Source organism: Oryx dammah, unplaced genomic scaffold, assembly GCF_014754425.2.
Source record: "Oryx dammah isolate SB20612 unplaced genomic scaffold, SCBI_Odam_1.1 HiC_scaffold_29, whole genome shotgun sequence".
NCBI lineage: Eukaryota > Metazoa > Chordata > Mammalia > Artiodactyla > Bovidae > Oryx > Oryx dammah.
This window is the reverse complement of record NW_024070213.1, coordinates 38,490,137-38,515,083: the sequence shown is the minus strand read 5'-3', so window position 1 is coordinate 38,515,083 and position 24,947 is coordinate 38,490,137. Positions and strand designations below refer to the sequence as shown.

General features: G+C 37.7%; 1 protein-coding gene across 3 annotated transcripts in view; it reads left to right on the top strand.

Annotated features, from left to right (window-relative positions):
* The first annotated feature begins 12,462 nt into the window (after positions 1–12,462).
* Positions 12,463–24,947, top strand: part of LOC120858524 (endoplasmic reticulum-Golgi intermediate compartment protein 2) — a 43,603-nt gene continuing 31,118 nt past the window's right edge. The window contains exons 1-4 of one of the 3 annotated variants that reach the window (XM_040234628.1): positions 12,466–12,590; positions 12,902–13,090; positions 21,557–21,699; positions 23,358–23,466. In XM_040234628.1, the coding sequence (XP_040090562.1) occupies positions 21,594–21,699; positions 23,358–23,466 (215 nt within the window). In that variant the 5' untranslated portion in view covers positions 12,466–12,590; positions 12,902–13,090; positions 21,557–21,593. Of the gene's footprint in view, positions 12,591–12,901; positions 13,091–14,712; positions 14,732–21,556; positions 21,700–23,357; positions 23,467–24,947 lie in introns of those variants that run through there. The other 2 variants (XM_040234627.1, XM_040234630.1) reach the window with 2 other exon arrangements.

Sequence of the window (24,947 nt, the reverse complement as noted above, 5' to 3'; positions counted from 1 at the left end):
GGCAACCCACTCCAGTGTTCTTGCCTGGAGAATATCAGGGACGGGGGAGCCTCATGGGCTGCCATCTATGGGGTCGCACAGAGTCGGACATGACTGAAGCGACTTAGCAGCAGCAGCAAAGCTATCTTTTGGGAATAGTTTCAGAATTTTTACTTCAATGACACTTTAATCAGGAGGGGTAAAATCTAATTAAATTATCATGTTTGAATGTAATCAAAATTCAGCAATAAACCATTACATGTAGGAGAAAAAGACTATGTTATATTTTATTTGGGAAAAGATTGATTTAATTAAGCCTTGCTGTTCAACAATATAGTATATATAATTATTCAGTTCTTTCTTATGTCCTCCATTTTTTTCAATAATTCTCTTCATAAATTCCTTAAGGATTTAATTTGAGAATGACAATCCCATGAGGCTATCTTAGTAAATTTCCTTATGCTGTATATTTTATATATATTAATTTTTAATTCTCAGCACAATTGTATCAAAAAGGCATTCCCTTTCCCATTTTATCAATGAAGACATTGAAGCTAGGAAGACTGACTTGTTTTATATCAAACACCTGGTTTCAGAGAAAGATGAATATATAGGTTTTTCTGATTACAGACCTTAATTACTATATCACGTGACTGACGGGTGTTTTCAGAAGATAATGCAGGCAAAAGTGTGGAGTTTGGACTGGGGAGATAAGATTAGGAGCATGGAGATATTGGAATTGGGCTGGCTTCAATCACACACTTGAACATGAGAAGGAAAATCAAATGGATAGAGATAATAAGACTTACATGTAATAAGGGTGGTTCAATTTTCAGAGAGCTTAAAAATAGTATAAATTTCCTTGAATCCACCAGGAATTACTTTACAGCTGCTTGTTAAAAAGACTTTACTACAGTACCTTCAGGAATTAGTATTTTTATTCTCTTACCTAAATGAAGTCAGACAGCTGATAGTCTGTCTAAAGGGTTAGAATGCCTGAGACTTTTCCTGTCTTCCTCCTCCACCATCCTCAGAGTATCAATTCAATCGTCAAGCCATAAAATAGCTGGACTCAGGTCATCACACTCACATTCCAGAAAGGGAAATGAGGAAGAGCAAGGAGAAAAGGGGACAAATGGCTTTCATAAAAGCCCTACTCAGTGACTTTACTTACATGTCTACCTGCCATGAGAATTTCATTCTTCACTTGGGTTTAATTGTCCAGGATTCTGGTACTGAAAAAGGAGAGGTAAGTATTTACATGCAACCAGAAATCTCTCTCACATCCCTAATTATTATACATTGCTTTTAATTTCACTTTTATCACCTTTTCTAGGAATAACTACAGAAGAAATAGTGTCAATTAAAAATGATACTGTGGTTGTATAAAGAAAAAGCTGTAATTCTTTATTCCACTGCTTTTGATTTCCTATTTCCTTTAGTTTTCACTTTTAATAGTCCAGGGCATATCATAACAATAAATAGGAGTTTCAGAATGAGAAAATAGAGAAAATGGAAGGGAGAAATTAATCAAGACAACAAGTCAAGAAAACTTCCTAGACTTAAGAGTATGTGTTGCCAGGTGGAAAGAAGGCATTGGATGCCCAGCAGCAGTGTGAGGATGGACCCAGATCACAGATGTCTTTGTGAGGCTTAAGAGCACTGGAGATAAGACAATGATACAAGATTCCAGATAAAAAGAGGTCTCATACTTTGGTCAAGAATTTGAATGACTTGAGACTCATCAGAAATATTTAAAGTACGAAAGTGCTTTGCCATGTGGGCCTCCTCACTGGGATTCGTGACTCTGCTGATGACAAAATAGCTGCGTTTTCCCAACAGATGATGCAAGGTGGGGTGGGGAGGGGAGCAAAGGGGAAGTTGCACTGTTCTTTATGGCTGTTGCTAGCACCTTTAAAACTTTAATGATTTTTTAAAAATTCATCCTTGACAAATCATAGTTTAACTGAATCAAGCCTTTTTGCTCGGTGTATGAGTGAGTGAGTGAAGTCGCTCAGTTGCTGTCTGACCCTTGGCAACCCCACATACTGTAGCCTACCAGGTTCCTCCATCCATGGGATTTTCCAGGCAAGAATACTGGAGTGGGTTGCCATTGCCTTCTCTAGGAGATCTTTCCAGCCCAGGGATTGAACCCAGGTCTCCCGCATTGTAGGCAGACGCTTTACTGTCTGAGCCACCGAACCTAGACTTGGTGTACAGACCAAAAAAAAAGATAGTGCTAATTTCCCAACCTTATTTTTTCTATCTTTTGCCTCCAAATGGAATACTCTAATGGGTTCCCTACGTGTTCCTTCAGCTTGGACTTGGATTAGAATAGACATGATGTTAATAGCTTCTCCTACCTCGGGCTCAGCAATCCCCATCTGTATTATGATGAAAGTGCCAAAAGAGATCAATAAGTTATAGATCATCGCCCTTATAGATGGGTTAGATGGATATGATACCGAAGTAGCAGCCTCAATCTGTGTCCAGGACTCAACTCTTCAGTGAGTTTCCCCCAACCTAACTACTTCTTCCATTAGAGGAAAAAATCAACTTCTGATCAAGTTTACTCATTCAAAACCTGGTTCATGAGAAAGTGGAGGGCAGGTGGGAACAGGTCTGACTGGCTTCTTCTAAGATCCAGACAGGGAGGAAAGGGACCTCACTATTGTTGGCTCAACTATCCTTTACTTACAAACACAAATTTAATACATAAGAGTATTCGGCATGTTAGTCCTGTTGAATAGTAATAGTAAGATATACAATATGTATTCATAATTTTTAGTCAAAGCATCTGAATTCTGACCATATATTTTTTATATATTTGGCTGCTTCTGTTTACATGATATGAAAATCACCTCTAGGGACAAATCTTGTGTATGGGATGGAAATTATTTGACCATTTTAGGTCAACACCAATATTATATAATATCAGAAAGTGGGAAAAATATATTCTGCTGTGCTGTTGAAAGTTGATTTTTTTTCCTGTCATGTTATCCTGTTTTTTTCCTCTGTAATTATGATAGTTTGACACATACATAAAAATCATAGTCTTGTGTGTAGCATGAAACTGAAAGTAGCTTTAATGAAAGAAATTGATCATTGGGATTGGTAGCTAGTGACTAAATCTGAGGTTAGTGGTGTCATTGACTTTCCTAGGTACAGTGGAGAAGAAATAGATTTGGGGGTAAATTATAAAATCCACTTGGGATATATTGAATCTGAGGTGCTTCTAGGGCACTCATATAGCAAAAAGTATTAAATTACCTTAATTTTGTTACTCACTTGCTAAAAACTTTTATGCAAACTATAGAGAACTAAAACAAACAACAACAACAAACAAACAAACAAAAACCAGCATGAAAACACCTTTAGATCATTTGTACAAAATACAGATTGGTTAGCAGTGGCTGTTAATCCCCAATCTAATACCTATCTCCTGGTTCTCTTCTGCAGGCAACATTACCAAACCAGGTTCCTTTAACCTAATGTACAGCAAGCCCAAAGGCTGAGATGCTGAAGCTTGCTGCAAAGGCAGGTTTTTTTTCACCCAAGCAAGGGAATTAGAAGACAAATCTCAAATCTGGCTTCCTGAAGGCAAGGGGCTTTGGGCATTTATGGAATAAAAAAGCAGGGGCATATCTTGTATATGGGATGGAAATTATTTGGCCATTTTATCTCACCACCAATATTATATAATGATATCAGAAAATGGAAAAATATCTGAGTGGCAGAGGGTGGATAAAGGTGAGGTCATTCTGTGAAGGCATAACTAAGCTATAGACCACTGTGCCTTTAAAAGGTCACCAAACAGACACTCTCACATGCTCAGTTGGTAGTCCCATCCAGACTTAACAACTGGGCTTGAACTAGACACAGATGACCTCAAGTTTCTTAAAAATAACAGGTAGACAATGTTTAGGCTATGTACTGCTTGGAGGACAAGCAAGTCTAAAAAATGATCTCGAAAGCAGGTGAAATGGATTTGATTAATCATTACCCAATGGACATTTTTATTTTTGGAAGCAAATTGTTTTCCAGATATAACACCACCATAGCATTAAGTACTCACCCCTTCCAAGTTAAGTAAGGTTTCAATCTTCAGAAGGAAATTTAGTCTTCACTGAGTAGCTGGGAAGATCATGAGCTTTTTTTTAAATAAGCAAGATCAAATTAGTCAGTTTTGTTTTATTGTGACATCTGATTCTTATGGAGTAGTTGTTACCTTGAAAGTAGACTATTCTAGAGACCAAGGATCAGGTGTAACTAAATGAACAACAACCAGTTTCCAGCCACACAAAGCTCAAACAATCAGACCCACAAAGAAGGAAGGGCTGATGTTATTTTTGCAGCTAAGATAAAGAAATACTTTAAGCAAGGTAAAAAGACAGCCTTCAGAATGGGAGAAAGTAATAGCAAATGAAGAAACTGACCAAGAATTAATCTCAAAAATATACAAGCAGCTCATGCAGCTCAATACCAGAAAAATAAACAACCCAATCAAAAAATGGGCCAAAGAACTAAACAGACATTTCTCCAAGGAAAACATACAGATGGCTAACAAACACATGAAAAGCTGCTCAACACTAACTCATTATCAGAGAAATGCAAGTCAAAACCAAATTGAGGTACCATCTCATGCTGGTCAGAATGGCTGCTATCAAAAAATCTACAAACAATATATGCTGGAGAGGGTGTGGAGAAACGAGAACCCTCTTACACTGTTGGTGGGAATGCAACTAGTAGAGCCACTATGGAGAACAGTATGGAGATTGCTTTAAAACCTGGAAATAGAAGTGTCATATGACCCAGCAATCCCACTGCTGGGCACAGGAAACAGAGGAAACCAGAATTGAAAGAGACATGTGTACCCCAATGTTCACTGCAGCACTGTTTACAATAGCGGGGACATGGAAGCAACCAAGATGTCCATCGGCAGATGAATGGATAAGAAAGTTGTGGTACATATACACAATGGAGTATTCAGTTCAGTACAGTTGCTCAGTCATGTCTGACTTTAGCAATCCCATGGACTGCAGCACACCAGGCTTCCCTGTCCGTCACCAACTCCTGGAGCTTACTCAAACTCATCTCCATCAAGTCAGTGATGCCATCCAACCTTCTCATCCTCTGCCGTCCCCTTCTCCTCCTGCCTTCAATCTTTCCCAGCATCAGGGTGTTTTCAAATAAGTCAGTTCGTCACGTCAGGTGGCCAAAGTACTGGAGTTTCAGCTTCAGCATCAGTCCTTCCAATGAATATTCAGGGATTATGTCCTTTAGGATTGACTGGTTTGACTCCTTGCAGTCCAGGGGACTCTCAAGAGTCTTCTCTAAAAACACAGTTCAAAAGCATCAATTCTTCAGCAGTCAGCTTTCTTTATAGTCCAACTCTCACATCCATACATGACTACTGGAAAAACCATAGCCTTGACTAGACGGACCTTTGTTGACAAAGTAATGTCTCTGCTTTTCAATATGCTGTCTAGGGTGGTCATAGCTTTTCTTACAAGGAGCAAGCTTCTTTTAATTTCTTGGCTGCAGTCACCATTTGCAGTGCTTTTGGAGCCCACAAAAATAAAGTCTGTTATTGTTTCCACTGTTTCCCCATCTATTTGCCATGAAGTGATGGGACCAGATGCCATGATCTTCGTTTTCTGAATGTTGAGTTTTAAGTCAACTTTTTCACTCTCCTCTTTCACTTTCATCAAGAGGCTTTTTAGTCCTTCTTCACTTTCTGCCATAAGGGTCGTGTCATCTGCGTATCTGAGGTTATTGGTATTTCTCCCGGCAATCTTGATTCCAGCTTGTGCTTCTTCCAGCCTGCATTTCTCATGATGTACTCTGCATATAAGTTAAATAAGCAGGGTGACAATATACAGCCTTGACGTACTCCTTTTCCTATTTGGAACCAATCTGTTGTTCCATGTCCAGTTCTAAATGTCACTTCTTGACCTGCATACATATTTCTCAGGAGGCAGGTCAGGTGGTCTGGTATTCCCATCTCTTTCAGAATTTTCCACAGTTTGCTGTGATCCACACAGCCAAAGGCTTTGGTGTAGTCAATAAAGAAAAAGTAGATGTTTTTCTGGAACTCTCTTGCTTTTTTGATGATCCATTGGATGTTGGCAATTTGATCTCTGGTTCCTCTGCCTTATCTAAATCCAGCTTGTACATCTGGAAGTTCATCATTCATGTACTGTTGAAGCCTGCCTGTCTTGGAGAATTTTGAGCATTACTTTGCTAGCCTATGAGATGAGTGCAATTGTGCAGTAGTGTGAACATTCTTTGGCATTGCCTTTCTTTGGGATTGGAATGAAAACTGACGTTTTCCAGTCCTGTGACCACTGCTGAGTTTTCCAGATTTGTGGGTATATTGAGTGCAGCACTTTCACAGCATCATCTTTTAGGATTTGAAATAGCTCAGCTGGAATTCCATTACCTACACTGGCTTTGTTCATAGTGATGCTTCCTAAAGCCCACTTGACTTTGCATTCCAGAATGTCTGGCTCTAGGTGAGTGATCACACCATCATGGTTATCTGGGTCATGAAGATCATTTTTGTATAGTTTTTCTGTGTATGCTTGCCACCTCTTAATATCTTCTGTTCCTGTTAGGTTTCTATCCTTTATTGTGGTCGTCTTTGTGTGAAATGTTCCCTTGGTATCTCTAATTTTCTTGAGGAGATCTCTAGTCTTTCTCATTCTCTTTCTCATTGTTTTCCTTTATGTCTTTGCATTGATCACTGAGGAAGGCTTTCTTATCTCTCCTTGCTATTCTTTGAACTCTGCATTCAAATAGGTATATCTTTCCTTTTCTCCTTTGCGTTTAGCTTCTCTTCTTTTCACAGCTATTTGTAAGGCCTCATCAGTCAATCATTTTGCCTTTTTGCATTGCTTTTTCTTGGGGATGGTCTTGATCACTACCTCTTGTACAATGTCTCAAACTACTCAGCTATTGAAAAGAACACATTTAAATCAGTTCTAATGAGGTGGATGAAACTGGAACCTATTAAACAGAGTGAAATAAGTCAGAAAGAAAAACACCAATACAGTATATTAACACATATATATGGCATTTAGAAAGATGGTAACAATGACCCTCTACACGAGACAGCAACAGAGACACAGATATAAAGAACAGACATTTGGACTCTGTGGGAGAAAGAGAGGGTGGGATGACTTGAGAGAAAAGCACTGAATCATGCATATTATCATATGTGAAATAGATGACCAGTCCAAGTTCAATGCATTAAACAGGGCATTCAGAGCCAGTGCACTGGGACAAGCCAGAGGGATGGGAGGGGGAGGGTGGTGGGAGGCATTTCGGGATGAGGGACACATATATACCCATGGCTGACTCACGTCAATGTATGGCAAAAACCACCACAATATAGTAAAGTAATTAGCCTCCAATTAAAATAAATAAATTTTAAAAAGAAACACTTTAGATATATATTAACTCATTGAACAGTATGATAAGGCAAAATGATAGGATACTGAAAGAAGTACTCCCCAGGTCAGTAGGTGCTCAATATGCTACTGGAAGTGAGTGGAGAAATAACTCCAGAAAGAATGAAGGGATGGAGCCAAAGCAAAAACAATACCCAGCTGTGGATGTGACTGGTGATAGAAGCAAGGTCTGATGCCATAAAGAGCAATATTGCATAGGAACCTGGAATGTCAGGTCCATGAATCAAGGCAAATTGGAAGTGGTCAAACAGGAGATGGCAAGAGTGAACGTTGACATTCTAGGAATCAGCGAACTAAAATGGACTGGAATGGGTGAATTTAACTCAGATGACCATTTTATCTACTACTGTGGGCAGGAATCCTTCAGAAGAAATGGAGTAGCCATCATGGTCAACAGAAGAGTTTGAAATGCAGTACTTGGATGCAATCTGAAAAATGACAGAATGATCTTGTTCGTTTCCAAGGTAAACCATTCAATATCACGGTAATCCAAGTCTATGCCCCAACCAGTAACACTGAAGAAGCTGAAGTTGAACAGTTCTATGAAGACCTACAAGACCTTTTAGAACTAACACCCAAAACGATGTCCTTTTCATTATAGGGGACTGGAATGCAAAAGTAGGAAGTCAAGAAACACCTGGAGTAATAGGTAAATTGGGCCTTGGCATGCGGAATGAAGCAGAGCAAAGACTAATAGAGTTTTGCCAAGATAATGCACTGGTCATAGCAGACACTCTCTTCCAACAACACAAGAGAAGACTCTACACATGGACATCACCAGATGGTCAACACCAAAATCAGATTGATTATATTCTCTGCAGCAAAAGATGGAGAAGCTCTATACAATCAGCAAACACAAGACCAGGAGCTGACTGTGGCTCAGATCATGAACTCCTTATTACCAAAAACAGACTTAATTGAAGAAAGCAGGGAAAACTGCTAGACCATTCAGGTATGACCTAAATCAAATCCCTTATGATTATACAGTGGAAGTGAGAAATAGACTTAAGGGCCTAGATCTGATAGATAGAGTGCCTGAGGAACTATGGAATGAGGTTCATGACATTGTACGGGAGACAGGGATCAAGACCATGCCCATGGAAAAGAAAGGCAAAAAAGCTAAATGGCTGTCTGAGGAGGCCTTACAAATAGCTGTGAAAAGAAGAGAAGTGAAAAGCAAAGGAGAAAAGGAAAGATATAAGCATCTGAATGCAGAGTTCCAAAGAATAGCAAGAAGAGATAAGAAAGCCTTCTTCAGCGATCAATGCAAAGAAATAGAGGAAAAGAACAGAATGGGAAAGACTAGAGATCTCTTCAAGAAAATTAGAGATATCAAGGGAACGTTTCATGCAAAGATGGGCTCGATAAAGGACAGAAATGGTCTGGACCTAATAGAAGCAGAAGATATTAAGAAGAGATGGCAAGAATACACAGAAGAACTGTACAAAAAGGATCTTCACGGCCTGGATAATCACAATGGTGTGATCACTCATCTAGAACCAGACATCTTGGAATGTGAAGTCAAGTGGGCCTTAGACAGCATCACTACGAACAAAGCTAGTGGAGGTGATGGAATTGCAGTAGAGCTGTTTCAAATCCTGAAAGATGATGCTGTGAAAGTGCTGCACTCAATATGCCAGCAAATTGGGAAAACTCAGCAATAGCCACAGGACTGGAAAACGTCAGTTTTCATTCCAATCCCAAAGAAAGGCAATGCCAAAGAATGCTCAAACTACCACACAATTGCACTCATCTCACATGCTAGTAAAGTAATGCTCAAAATTCTCCAAGCTAGGCTTCAGCAATACATGAACCGTGAACTTCCTGATGTTCAAGCTGGTTTTAGAAAAGGCAGAGGAACCAGAGATCAAATTGCTAACATCCGCTGGATCATGGAAAAAGCAAAAGAGTTCCAGAAAAATATCTATTTCTGCTTTCTTGACTATGCCAAAGCCTTTGACTGTGTGGATCACAATAAACTGTGGAAAATTCTGAAAGAGATGGGAATACCAGACCACCTAACCTGTCTCTTGATCTGTATGCAGGTCAGGAAGCAACAGTTAGAACTGGACATGGAACAACAGACTGGTTCCAAATAGGAAAAGGAGTACGTCAAGGCTGTATATTGTCACCCTGCTTATTTAACTTATATGCAGAGTATATCATGAGAAATGCTGTGCTGGAAGAAGCACAAGCTGGAATCAAGATTGCTGGGATAAATATCAATAACCTCAGATATGCAGATGACACAACCCTTATGGCAGAAAGTGAAGAGGAACTAAAAAGCCTCTTGATGAAAGTGAAAGAGGAGAGTGAAAAAGTTGGCTTAAAGCTCAACATTCAGAAAACGAAGATCATGGCATCTGGTCCCATCACTTTATGGGAAATAGATGGAGAAACAGTGGAAATGGTGTCAGACTTTATTTTTTGGGCTCCAAAATCACTGCAGATGGTGATTGCAGCCATGAAATTTAAAGACGCTTACTCCTTGGAAGAAAAGTTATGACCAACCTAGATAGCATATTGAAAAGCAGAGACATTACTTTGCTGACTAAGGTCTGTCTAGTCAAGGCTATGGTTTTTCCAGTAGTCATGTATGGATGTGAGAGTTGGACTGTGAAGAAGGCTGAGTGCCAAAGAACTGACGCTTTTGAACTGTGGTATTGGAGAAGACTCTTGAGAGTCCCTTGGACTGCAAGGGCATACAACCAGTCCATTCTGAAGGAGATTAACCCTAGGATTTCTTTGGAAGGAATAATGCTAAAGCTGAAACTCCAGTACTTTGGCCACCTCATGCGAAGAGTTGACTCATTGGAAAAGACTTTGATGCTGGGAGGGATTGGGGGAAGGAGAAGAAGGGGACAACTGAGGATGAGATGGCTGGATGGCATCACTGACTCGATGGAATCACTGACTCGATGGACGTGAATCTGAGTGAACTCCAGGAGTTGGTGATGGACAGGGAGGCCTGGCGTGCTGCGATTCATGGGGTCGCAAAGAGTCGGACATGACTGAGCAACTGAAATGAACTGAACTGAACTTATTCCTTGTAACAATCTTTGATACATTATTGTGCCCTTTTATAGATAAACAAAAGAGGACAAAAGAGATAAAATAATATGCCTAAGGTCACAGGCTAGTAAGTGATTGAACTGGAATTTTAGCCCAAGAAATCCTGGCTTAGTGTCTGTGATCTTAACCACCCCCACTATGTTTCTTCTTAAATATCAATTTAAGCTTTAAATCAATTTAGGGGTGGGTTTAAAGTTTTGAGGCTAATTCTGAGATGAAAGTCTGGAAGTGAAATTTATCAGCGGAAATTCTTTGCCATTATTTTCTAGGATATTTTAAATTTAGTAAAATTTTATATTTCAGTAAATGTTATTTAATTAAATAAAATGATTTCTCCTTTGAAAGGCAGTTTAGTTCTGTGGTCAAGATTTTTCTGCATCTCCTAGCTATCTGACTTTGGGTAAATTACTTAACTGCCACTTATCTCTATTTCCATATCTAGTAAGTGAATAATATCGTGAGGGTTAAATGAGATACAGACAGTAAAACATATAAATATTGCTTACAAGGGGAAAAAGTGCTGTATACCCCTTAAGAATTAGTCATTATTATCTTTTTGTGAGAATTTTTGGTCAATAAATCTTAAAATTGAAATCTCAATGTTTGGAAAATCTGGTAATACATGGGCTTGCTCTTGAACCCTTTCTTTTCAAAGTCCCTTCTGTTGCCTCTTATGATAGGAAGTGTTAGGAAAAGGTGAATGAAGCATGGGCTTGCTCTTGAACCCTTTCTTTTCAAAGTCCCTTCTGTTGCCTCTTATGATAGGAAGTGTTAGGAAAAGGTGAATGAAGCATTAATTTTCTTTCTCAATAAATATTTGAGTGCATAGAAATGTACTGGTGATATGATTGACAGAGACAGATGTCCTTTTTTAAATATAATTTTTAATTGGAGGATAATTACAATATTGTGATGGCTTCTGTCACACATCAACATGAATCAACCATGGTATACATATGTCCCCTTGCCTCTTAACTCTCCCTCTCACCTTCCTCCCCATCCCACCTCCTAGGATGACACAGAGTACCAGCTTTGGGTTCCCTGTGTCATACAGTAAATTCCCACTTTACATATGGTAATACACCTGTTTCAACGCCACTCTCTCAAATCATCCAACCCTCTTTCTCCCCTACTGTGTCCAAAAGTCCGTTCTCTATGTCTGCATCTCCATTGCTGCCCTATAGATAGGTACATCAGAATCTTTGCAGATCAGATGTACTTTCTTATGGAGCTTGCTAATTGTTGGCCAAAAAGTTCGTTTGCATTTTCCCATAAGACATTACGGATATATCAGAACGAACTTTTTGGCTAACCCATAGACAAGACAAACATTCAATAAATAATTGTTACCTGGTCTTAAGAGGAAAGTTTAAACGTTCTTGACAGAAGAAAATAAAGAGGTAAAGAAAGACTGCACAAAACGTGACGAGAGTTTTGGAGGAGTGATACATTTAGGGCTGTAAATGTTAATTCCTGCGTGAGATTCGTTTTGTAGTCTACGACTTTTTGTATGCGTGCCTATGCGAGCGTGCATGCCCCGCTCCCTCGTTCAGTGGAGTCCTACTCTTTGCGACTCTATGGATTATATAGCCTGCCAGGATGCTCTATCCGTGGAATTTTCCAGCCAAGAATACTGGAGTGAGTTGACACTTTCTACTCCGGGAGTTCTTCACGACTCGGGGATTAAACCCACGTCTCTTGGCGTCTCCTGCATTGGCAGGCAGATTCTTTACCAGTCGCGCTAGTTGGGAAACCCCAGGTTTCCCAATTGGTAGAATACAAATCCCTCCCTGGAGAAGTTACTTCCGTATCAGTCAAATGGGTATAACTGAAATACATTTAAATCTCTCTTCTGTTTAGCCACACCCCTTTAATTTGGACCACGCCTCTTAATTCACAGAGAACTTCGTCAGCAAAGGGGATATCGCGAGAGCTCTACACCAACTCCGTGTTGACGTTTTCAACGGTGGTAGTGGCTTCTGTTCTCGCGATATTTCCGGGTAAATGGGAGCCCGGGCCACCCGGGCTTCTGTGAAACATGGCGGTCGGCTGGGACCGTAACACAAGGTAAAATAATGAAACCCTGCTGGGTGCTGTTCCCTCGCTTGCTCCAGGGCTGTTCAGGGCATGAATGTGGTTAAAGTAGTGAGAGCCAGTTACAGGACTGTTCCCTGTCTTAATTCCTCTCTTCTGGAGAACGGGCCGGACCTGGGAGCCGCTCTCCCTATCTTCCCGGGGGCGTTACTGGCAGGACCCTGGGCAGCGCTGCGCCGGGAATCTCCTCTTTATCCGGGTCAGTGTTTCTGCGCTGTCTTACAGCTTGAAGGAGTTTAGGTACTTCCCCGTAGCTTCTGACCCTGGCCCATTGCTTCTTACAGCGCCCCGTGCCCCGGTGGCTCCTCCCGTCCGCAGGCGAGGAGGGTCCCACGTTGTGAAGACCTGCCTGATGGTGTCCGGATTTCCCGGGTGTCTGGCTTCCATCCCCGTTCAGACAGATACCAGATTCTTCGCAGCAAGTTGCTCTCTGTCTGAGAAAGACCTAGATCTTCTTAGCCTCTCCTCAGGAGGTTCGCGCACCGTTTAGGAAAATGAGAAGGGGGTTAGGATAGGACGAGATGCTGTAGGAGAGAGAGGTTCGAGTGTCAGTACTTTTCTGAAACCCTCGAGAGTTAAGAAACCCTCGTTAGGTAACAGTCAACTCGTGGTAGAGAATACCCTTGGGTATTGGTAGTGTATAGAATTAGTAGGTCATTGTTTGAGAAAAGGTGTTCTTGTAACTTTTATATTTAGGATTTAATGCCCTCAGGACAACGCAAAGTTACATAATATCTGTTAAAATGTTGCAAGACGTGCCTTCAGAAGCAGTCAAAGATACAGTTAAAAATGGGATTTACTTGTTTGCAATTGTATTTAAGTATTTCACTGTACTCCAGGATACAGCTATTATAAAGAAATGAATCAGGTTTGTTCACTGAAGAGTGTAGTAGGTATGTTTGTTTACTTAATTTGTTTATTGATATCTCCCATTGTTGCAATTATTCCAGGTCTCTTAGGGGAAAAACATGAAAAAAAGAAATTTCATGGTTTTCTTTAGGGGAAGAAGAGGGAGTGAATTTCTTTCTTTGTGATGGTAAAATTCAGTCACAGCTGATTGTTATAATTGAGGATGCAAATCATAAAAATATACCAAGCTTTAAAGTCTCAGAGGAAATTAGTACCGACTTGGAAGTATAACAGCAAAAAAAAAAAAAGAAAGAAAGAAAATGATAATTTCCTTTAGGGTTAGTGATTTAATTGGAAGAAATGGTGAAACTTATTTTTAATAGAAGTTATTTTTTAAGCAGTCTATGCCTGCTATAAATCGTTTTCAACAGTTTTTCAATATTATGATTCTGCCTCTTAATGTCCTGATGGATAAATTAACCTCTTTGTACTTTAGTTTCCTTATCTGCAAAATGGAAATAATAATACCAGACTCAGAAGGTGGGTGGTGATGCTCAAAGTGTTAGCTCTTGTTAATTTTTAATTTTTGTTTTCTATTTTATATACCTACTCAGAAAATGTTGCTTTTGTACTTAGCCAAAATATAGAATGAAGAAGATGCTTTTTAAAGTAATTTGATTCCAAAATTGATTATACTTTTTAGTCTGTATGGTTAATTTGTGCTTAAGCTCCATCTTCCAACTGCTTGCTTTCTTAAGCTGTTATCCTCTCTTTAATTACTAAGTTACAGATTTCTTCTTTCTGCTACTTCATGCAGTCTTACTACAGTCTAGGTCAGTGACCTAGTGCCTTGGTAACCCATTCTCCTTGCTTTTGGGGACCTTCATTCTATTGTCAGTATATTTCATGTGTCACTGACCTTTTCTTCACACTTGCCTTACTTTGTTAATTCAATTTTGTGTGCTTTTATTGAGTACTTACTGGAGTCAAACCTTGCTTCATCTTGTTATTAGGTGCATCCAACTTGTGTTGCCAGCACTCAGTGTCTCTCAATATTGATTCTATCAGTTTATATAATCCTCAGTCTATTCATGGTGAAGTGAAGTGAAGTTGCTCAGTCATGTCCAACTCTTTGCGACCCCATGGACTGTAGCCTACCAGGCTTCTCCGTCCACGAGATTTTTCAGGCAAGAGTGCTGGAGTGGGGTGCCATTTCCTTCTCCAGGGAATTGTCCCCACCCAGGGATCAAACCCAGCTATTCATGGTATTATCAACTAATTCAGATAATCTTTCCACCTTCCTAAAGACTTTAACAAATCTCAGCTATCTTATAAGTCTTTGCATTTCTTTTGAAAACTAGACATAGACATTTATCAAATGACTCATTTTTATCTTGATTAAAAACTGTGAGGTAAACCATTATGTCTCCATCCCTCATTTTAAAATAAAATTATAATAGAGAATTGTGAGAAGTTCAGTATCTTTTCAAATTTGTCACATAGCTAGTAAGTGCCTAGAAGAACCCCAAGCATTTCCAGTCACAGAACTCACATTTATACCATCTTATCTGCTTCCAAGTAAACATTTTTAAAAAATATCACTTGGAAGGTTGTTAGATTTGCTTGAATTATGTTAGTGTAAATAATTGTAATTATTAAACATTTTACTCTATTGTAAAATGTTTTAAAGTAAAAAGAATGAGTACTTTTTTGATATCTAGTGCTGTAAGTGAAGTGAAGTCGCTCAGTCGCTCTTTGCGACCCCATGGACTGTAGCCTACCAGGCTCCTCCCTCCATGGGATTCTCCAGGCAAGAGTACTGGAGTGGGTTGCCATTTCCTTCTCCAGGGGATCTTCCCGACCCAGGGATCAAACCCGGGTCTCCTGCATTCCAGGCAGACGCTTTAACCTCTGAGCCACCAGGGAAGCCCATAGTGCTGTAAAGTGAAACTAAGTTATCTTTCATAAATTTTTTTTTCTTTTGTATTCTAATGCAGTATTATTAAGTGGCTTAAATTTACAGATAAGTCATAGCTTTTTCATTTCTGAAGTTCAGTGGCAGCCTGGATAGTATTTATTCCACCTCCTTTCTCATTCTTGTTAATAACTTGTGTTAATTTCACAGGGCTGACTTAGCAAATTACCATCTGCCTGGTTTAAAAAAATAGAAATTTGTTTTCTTTCAATTCTGGAGGCCACCAGACTGAAATAAAGATGTCAGCAGGGCCATATTGCCTCTGACAGCTCTAGGAAAGAAACCTTCCTTGCCTGTTCTAACATTTGGGCTTGTAGATTCATCCCTCTAACCTCTACCTGTCTTCACATGGCATAGTCCCCAGAGTGTCTGTGTATCCTCATACGACTTGTCATAAGGGCACTGGCCATTGGATGTCCGACTCTTTGCCACCCCATGGACTGTATACAGTCCATGGAATTCTCCAGGCCAGAATACTGGAGTGGGTAGTTGTTATCTTCTCCAGGGCATCTTCCCAACCCAGGGATCAAACCCAGGTCTTCCACATTGTCAGTGGATTCTTTACCAGCTGAGCCACAAGGGAAACCCTCATTGGATTTGGGGCCACCTTAATATGGTATGATCTCATCTTAAGTAGTTGTATTTTTGAAAACCCAGCTATTTTCAAATAAGACCTATTCACAGATACCAGGGATTAGGACTTGGATGTATCCTTTTGGGAGGCATAGTTCAGCTCACAACAATGCATATGTATTAACCAATTAAATATTTTTCATATTGTCAAATATATGTTAAAAATAGAAGTTAGCTCATAAAGTGTGAGTAGCAGGAATAAATTGTGTCTCCACAATTCCCATCTCCCTTCTTTTCTTCCTTTTTGTTTGAAGAAATAATTAAATGTAATGGAGCCATAGAAGTGTCATGAATTCTGTATTTTAATTCTGGCAAAGCATCTGATAGTCTCATTGTATTTACAGGGACACAGATGATGAAATACTGGCTGTGTGGCATTACTTAGATTGAGTGTTGATAATATGTGCCTGTGTTCCAGCATGAAAGTTGGTTTCATATTTCTTATGCAGTTTTTCAAAGCATTGTTTTAGTCTCAGTTGTTATCAATGACTTAGTAGAGCTTACATGTTTTATTTTTTAGTATACACAGCAGTATAGGAGAGAAATTGAAGATATGGTACTGGAGATTGTCAAATTATGAAAATCACTGGGCAAAGGAATCTAGCATAATGGCTCCTAAATTTTGTTAACCAGTACAAAAAGTGTATAGAAATCAGGGAAAGGGGCTGGACTTAAGGGCTAATGTAGAATTGAAGTTTTTAATTTTATTAAAGAAAGACATCCAAACAAAACAAAAAACTTTCTGTCTGCTTTATCATTTCACCAAAGAAAGGATATTTGGCACATTAAAAACAAGGAAAGGAAATAATTTCAGAATAAAAGACAGATTTTTTAAAATTGAATAAATTTAATTTTAAAAATTCTTATATTATCATTGCTTTTTTTCATTTAGTAGGTACAGATTAGAAACTTTTGTGACAGAGTAGCAGTCCTGTGGCTCTGGAAATCACTGATCTAGGGTCTTTCTAAATGTGTTTTTGAAAATGGATAACTGAGCTGGATGGAGAAGCAAATTCAGTGGGAATGGGAGCAGCAGAACTGCGTGACGGGGAGGAATCCACGGGATCGAGAACACAGGGAAAGTGAAGAGTAGGTTTTTCCCTAGTCGAGAAATTAAAGAACTACAAGGATAACTGTTTCTGCTCAGAGAAGAAAATTCATGTTTTGGGTATTAGCAGCAGAGCAATTTTAAATTTGAGCCTCCTGGGTAGCTCAAATGGTAAAGAATCTGCCCGCAATGTGGGAGACCTGGGTTCGATCCCTGGGTTGGGAAGATCCCCTACAGAAGGCCATGACAACTCACTCGAGTAGTCTTGCCTGGAGAATCCCATGGACAGAGGAGTCTGGTGGACTAAAGTCCATGGGTTCGCAAAGAGTCGGACACGACTGAGCAACTAACACACACGCACAATTTTAAAAGTTCAGAGGAGCCAAAATGTGACCTTGTTCATGTGTGACTTTGTATAGAATTAAGATGGAAATGATTGGAGAATAAATGTTATGCTTACATGACATCACTGAGAGTGAGTGCCTGAGTGTCATGGGATGGGGAAAGAGAGAAGTATAGACCCGGGTTCGATCCCTGGGTTGGGAAGATCCCTTGGAGGAGGGCATGGCAACCTACTCCAGTATTCTTACTTGGAGAATCCCATGGACAGAGGAGCCTGGCGGGCTACAGTCCATGGGGTCTCAAAGAGTCGAATACATAATATGAAAATTAGCTGTAATTCTGTATAGTATGTGTGTTTATTATTATTAGAAGATAGACTTAAAAAGGGAAGAGATGGTCAAGAAATCATGTTGAAACTTGCTGCTACTTTACCTGTGAGTCTCAGAAAAGAAGTAGGATTGAAAGAGAAATGCCACTAGAAGAAAGTCAAGTTTCACAAATAGCAGGTAGAAGGCTTGCTTTTAGAAAAACTAGAAGTTAACAGATGACTTGTTCATATCAAAATAGTGGCTCTGTAGAGCAGACTGGCAATTTTTGAGGTGGAACGAATTTCTCGGGTGTAGGTTAGTGCTGAGGTAATAAGAATGAGACAAGAGCAGCAGAGTGGCAGGTGCTCAAGTGTAGAATAGGGCTGTCTTGAGGGGAAGGTGAGACCCCCGCCAGATCACCAGGAACATGGCCTGTTGTCAGCTTTTCTAGTCTGTTTGGGGAGAGCCAATGAGAGTGCCCTCTATGTGTTCTCTGGGTCAATCTGTGCAATTGTAGAAACTAGAAAAGGGAGAGGGAGATAGCCAGTGAGTACTCTAGTTAGATGATTAAGGGAGGAGTACTAGATAGGCTGTATAAATATTAAGAGTGTTGGGAAAACCAACTACTTGCTTGCCATATCTTTATACTTAGATTCAATTTATAAGAAAGCATTTGTAAGGCTTATTAAAATACATAGAATGTTTAGAAAATAAAATTCACAGTTTTATTCTTTTGCTCAACAATGCTATAGCTACTATGAGCCAACCACTGTTAAAGGTGCTGGGGATATACTATAGTAATTTATACTTGTAGATCTTATATTTTTACATACTTATCTAAGTATGGATGTTTTGATTGGAAAGCTGTGCTATCATGAATGTTAATGGGGAATTTCCCACCTTCCTTCTTTTCTTTCTTCCGTAAATATTTATCAGGTAACCTCATGTGCATTGGAGATACAAAAACTAAGTTACCCATGGTCCCTGCCTTAACATTACTATGGAGAAAACAAGCAGGTAGAAATAGTGGGATAAAACTACAGTGTTCTAGGAGCAAATGTTGTAACTCATGTTTGAGGTTATTGAAGGTTTTTCCTCCTTGAGAGAGATGTTTAGACTGAGACGTGAAGAAAGTTAGCCAAATGTAGAGGTGGGGTAGGAGGGGGAGGATATTTCTAGTAGACAGAACAGTGTGTTTAAGGAATAGAAAGTGATTTTGTAAGGTTGGAACTAAGACTTTGAGAAACTGGGTTTTGAAGAGAGGTAAGCAGCGTCTGTGTTTTCAGTGCTTTGTAAAACATGTTGGGATAGATAGATTTCAAACTCTTTAAATGTAATGGGAACCTATGTAAATATTTTAAAATGAAACTTATATGATGAGTTTTATGTATTAAAAATATTATGACTGTCGAGAGTGAATCGAAGGGTTGAAGATCGTTTGAAGCAATGCAGAGATAGATTATGGCAGCTGAGACTAAGATCCTAGTAAGGAATTTCTCTGGGCCTGGAAAAGTTAGAATTGTGAGAAATTTAAGAAGAGTTTAAGGATGAAATCCATGTTTCTAGCTTGTGCATTTGGATGCATGTGTCATCATTAATTTAGGGACACAGGAGGAGAAACAGGTTTGGTAGAGTGAAGTGTTTATTTTTAGGCATATTTACTCTAAATTGTCTTTCCAATGCTCCAATGAAAATGTAATAGAAGGCAGAAAGATATTCATGTCTGCAGAAAGATTTGGACTGGTAATAAAAATTCGAGAGGAATCAACGTGTTGATGGAAATGGAAGGGATGGGAGACCACTTGGGGAAAGTGTGGAGGTTGAGAGAAGGGCCTAGTGCAGAATCTGAGAGGAAGAATCTGCAAAATAAGCCAAATCAGAAATGTAGTATTACCTCAGCCAAGTATGAGACTGTTTCAAGAGGGAAAAGAAGTGATGAACAAGTGAGGAAATGTATTCTCTCAGAAGCAAAACTGAATTAAGGCCAAAATTGTCCATTGGATTCGTTACTAAGGAAATTGTTGATGACCTTGCTGAGAGCAAATTTAGTTGAGAACCGAGGAATTAGTCTCAGGATATGAATGGAGACAACTCGTTCCTTTAAGTGTCATATCTTTTTGCCTTTTTATACTGTTCATGGGGTTTTCAAGGCAAGAACACTGAAGCGGTAGCCAGAGTTGAGTTGGATTTGAGCTTACCTTGAGAGTTTTGTTTTAAAGTTAAGTGCCTTTAACTCCTGTAGGAGAGAATGAGTAGAAATTTGAAAGATGGAAGAAGGATCAGTCTTGGTGCTATTACTGCTAAGTGGGTATGGAAAATAAATTTGATTACTGAGTTGAACAAACATGAAGAGCCACGGCTTATGCTTAATAAACACTCAGAAGCTTTAATTCACATCTCTCATGGGAATCAAACTCTGTCTTCTCTTTTGTCTACATGTTCTTTTTTTTCTTAGGAAAACCATGTATATGAAAACCAAATTATAATCTGAGGGCCACTTTTAAACATGGGATCAGCAAGGGGAGTTAGTTGGATGTTTGTAATAGCAAATGAAATCAGCCCTTTAATGCATTCAGCTTCATGTTAGGGCCGTGGTTCCTGCATGGACTGATTAAGTAGTGCCCCTGGTTAGGGCTTGCTCTCTTTTGGGCGGTGTTTGTGATTCCTGCCAATTTTTACCTCTCTGGTCTCCTTTTTCTCCATGAATACTCTTTCTATGGTCTTTTCTTTCTGTATTAATACTATTTAGATTTTAGATAAGTCTTTCTGCTTTCTTCTAGACACTGGTTTTTTTTTTTTTAGTGACTTCTACAACCAATAGACTCTTTCTATTAGGTGTTAATTTTATCAGTACAGGTTTGATTTGGGTAATGCTTGTAGTATCACCTATAATATTTATATAAATCAGCCATATAAAATTCTATAAATATTTGTGATTTCAGTTATTTTATGGCTAGCATATTTTAGATATAGTTGGCATACTGATCAAAAGGAGAATAGCAAGCAGTCAATTTTTAAATAATATTTTTATTATAAAAATAGATAATTTGTAAAGTTCAAAATTTTGTAAAGAGAACAAAATTCTCCCATTATCTACTTAAAACATTTTGTGTATAGGCTTTCAGTTTTTCCCCCAAGTATCTTTTTCCCTGCGTCTAATAAAACTGGAATATGGCCTTCTAGTCTTAATGTGTTACGAGTATTTTTGTATATTATTGTATTTTCTTTTATAAGATTTTCAGTGCTTACTTAGATTCAGAACTTTTAATTCACTAAATTTGTATATTGGATGTGAGGATTTTGTGAAATACCCTCATAATGAAATTTTTGTGCACAACACATATATTTTCCTTAGGGTACATTCCTAAAAGAGGAATTTACATGGTGAAAAGAGGAGTGGTGATTATTTATGTTGTTGTTAGCAATATATGAGCATGTCTATTTTACTTCATTGTCATTCTTTAATGGAAATGTGTTATTTTTGTATGTTTTGTAAATTTAAGAGAATAACCATTTTAATTTGTATATTCAAATATTACAAATATGATTGAGTAGCTTTTCACATTATTTAGCTGTTAAATGTGTTAGTGTGTGTAAATTACCTTTCATTAGTACTTTTTGTCAGGGTGGGAGTGGAGAAAGAATAGTGTTAAGCTTTTTATTCCCTTGAGGAGGAATGAGAATGTTAAGTTGTTCCAAGGACATTTGCCAGTTATCTAAAAATAAAATCAACCTTTTAATCTTTCTGAAGGATGCATTTATTCTTTTTTTTTTTATTTCTTAGCATGACTATATGAAAGAAGAAGAAGGTTTTCCTGAAGATGAGGCGACTGAATCGGAGGAAAACCTTAAGTTTGGTGAAAGAGTTGGATGCCTTTCCAAAGGTTCCTGAGAGCTATGTGGAGACTTCAGCCAGTGGGGGTACAGGTGAGTATCAGTTCCAATCAGAACTCCTTCAGGAAGTTCATCTTCTGAGTTAGCGTGGTAGTCGGGGTGGGGGGTGAAGGCATGTCCATGAGGGGGGAGTGTATGCATACATATAGCTGATTTACGTCACTCTAACACATTGGAAGACAGTTATACACCAATGAAAAAAAGAAGAAAAAAGGTTAAAAAAAAAACAACTTTCTTTCCAAAAAAAAAAGAACTTACAGAAATGTCGCTATGAGGAAGAACTCATCAGTGAATTTTAAAGTAACTTTAAACTCATCAAAGTAACTTTATAGCTGGTCTGTCCTCATGTCACACTATTTGCCTTAAATTTATTCTTCTATATATGCTTTTTGGCATCCAACCCAGAGCAGCCTATGTATTTAGCAGTGTTTATTAAAGCATAACTGAACAAATTAATTAAGTTATACTGGTTTGGTGCTGTTGAATTATTATTAAGATTTTTACATGTAGACAGATTTGAAGTTATTTAATGATGTTGAAACTGCCTTAGTCTGTTTTGGTTAAGAGTAAGTCACTTTAGATATGATAATAAAATTCTTAAATTTCACATTACTAAAGAAAGGTAGATTAGGGTAGTAAGTTAAGAGCTTAGACTTTGGAATCAGACTGTCTGGATTTAAATTCCACCTCTGCCCCTTCCTAAATACTTGATCTTCAGAAAGTTCCTCAACCTGTCTATGCTTTAGTTTCTTCTTACACAAAATGAGGATGTTATCAGTGTTTACCTGGTAGAGTTGCAGTAGCAATTAAATAAGTTAATATTTATAAAATACTCAGAGCAGTGCCTGGTACAGAGAGAGAGATTTGTTAAATAAAATAGTAATGAAATATATCAGAAAAATGTAACAGTATTTACTATAACTTTTTTCTATGTGAAGAACTAATAAAACAGTACATTTCTCATAAGATTCACATTTCATTTGGTAAAATAATTTGGTAAAATTTACATTATTTGCTATTTCTAATCTCCTGTGATTAACTTTGTTAATGAACATAGTACAAGTTCTTATTACACTGTCCATTTTAAGTGTTTTTTGTCATAGTAGATGATAGTGCTTTTTCTTTTAATTAGATCTTTTAAAATGAAGTGAAATACTTGGGAGATTTCCAAGTAGATAGAGTTTTATCTATCTTTTATCTATCTACTTTGGTGAGTAGAGATGGAGATTTTATTTGACTTTTTGGCATAGACTGTGAACTCTCAAGATCTAAGAAATTAGGCTTTTTTTTGTTATTTTAATTGGACTACAGCATGGATGCCATTTTTAATTTGAGGGGACTACTTTCAAATTTGTGTTGTGAAACATGCTCACTTTCATCATTTATCATATCTGTGACTCTGCTATTTGTAACAAGGTAAAAGTTTTGTGTCTTTGTGTAATTTTGACAGATCCATTTAGTGAGAAATGTCCTTAATACTGAAGAAATAACATGCTTTCTCAATAATGCGAATGTTTGTGTTCATTAAATATTCATTTTTAAGTTGTTTTAGAAAAATTTTTTTAATATTTTAAGAAAAATCATTCACATGGCAATTATATTAGGGTATTCTTTGCTAATTTTAATCCCAGTTTCCTGCTGTTTACCTTTTAAAAATTATTTTAATTCTTTCTTTTTTGTTGGTTTCTCAGTTTCTCTAATAGCATTTACCACTATGGCTTTATTAACTATAATGGAATTTTCAGTATATCAAGATACATGGATGAAGTATGAATATGAAGTAGACAAGGATTTTTCTAGGTAACTGCTTTTATTTTTTGAAATGCCTTTAGATTTAAATTGTTCTGAAAATAACATGGTTTAATTTTTATACATAGTTTATTTTAATTCTGAAGAAATAGTCCTTAAAAATTCTCATTATGAATTAGGTAAAATATTTTAGAATCATTTGAATACTGGTTAAATTATAAAAGAGAGGTTCTCTATTGTTTATATATTTGTTTAAAAATATTTGTTTTAAATATTTGTTTAAAAATATATATTGTTTAAAAAGGTTAGGAGAACATAATGTATTTTTCCTTAGAAGTTGAAAAGATGGAAATTGTTTGATGTTTTGAAACTGTTTACTCTTTAGATTTTGAAATATCTTACTGATCTGCCTGAGCTGGAAAACAAATTATGGTAACATTGTTTATACTTAAAGCTTGATTGTTGTAAGTTATGTATAAACTATATTTTAAGGTAAACATCACTTTTAAGCCTTTGAAAATAATAGTATCTTAATTAGGAAACAAAACATACTTTGGATTTTTTAATTGATTGAAGATAACAGGTTTATAACATGTAGGTTCCACTAGATGGCAGGAAACATTTACTTCTCAATTTCAGTCCCAGATCTGCCAGTTACTTGGTGCGTGACTTTCAAGAACTGACTAACTCTATATCTGCATGTGCTTCAGTTTTCTTTTCTGTAAAATGGGGATAATATTTATACTACTTTCCTCTTCAGATCAATGAGAATTCAGTCAGTCAACATTTGTAATAGGTCCTTTGTAACCTTGGGCAAGTCATACAGCTGGCTTTTTTGGGCCTTAGTTTTCTGATCTGTAACGTCAATATTATTCTTAATGCCATTAGTTTTTAAGGAATTTGTTGTTTTTCTTATTTATTTATTTTTTTAGCCCCAATGAAACACTTTTTCTTCTTTACAAATGAAGTCATGTAGTTCACCTCAAGTGTAATGGGAATGCCTAGAAGCCTGTCCACTTGGCTTCATCTTCTGGTTCCTATAAAATCTCGTGAGCCTAAACTCCAGGGTTATTTGACTACAGTTTGAACTCTAGGCAACTTTAAGACTACATGAAATTCTAAAAATCGATACTCCCTGTTGAAACCAGATGAAAATTATTAGGGTGAAAAATAGTTTTGATAGGAGGCACAGGACAGACAGGACTAATACTGATTGTACTCATTCTGTTTTCTTGGTGCTTTAATTCTTTTTGAAAATTAATTTGATTTGAACTGATCATTTGAAAATAAGGCATTGAGTGAGTCTTTTTAAAAGGCCATGTAAAACTTTAAGAATCAGATTTCTTTTTTTCTAGTAATTTTGGTACATTTATTTTGTCTTACACAGACCTAGTTTCCAGTATGCCACTTCAGTGCTTATCTGGTCTTAAACTAGGCATGCATTTATACTTCTGTAAATACCATTGCTTATCTGTAGAACTGAAGCTGTCCATTTTATAGGTCCGTGATAAAGAATAAAGATTGTGGTATTT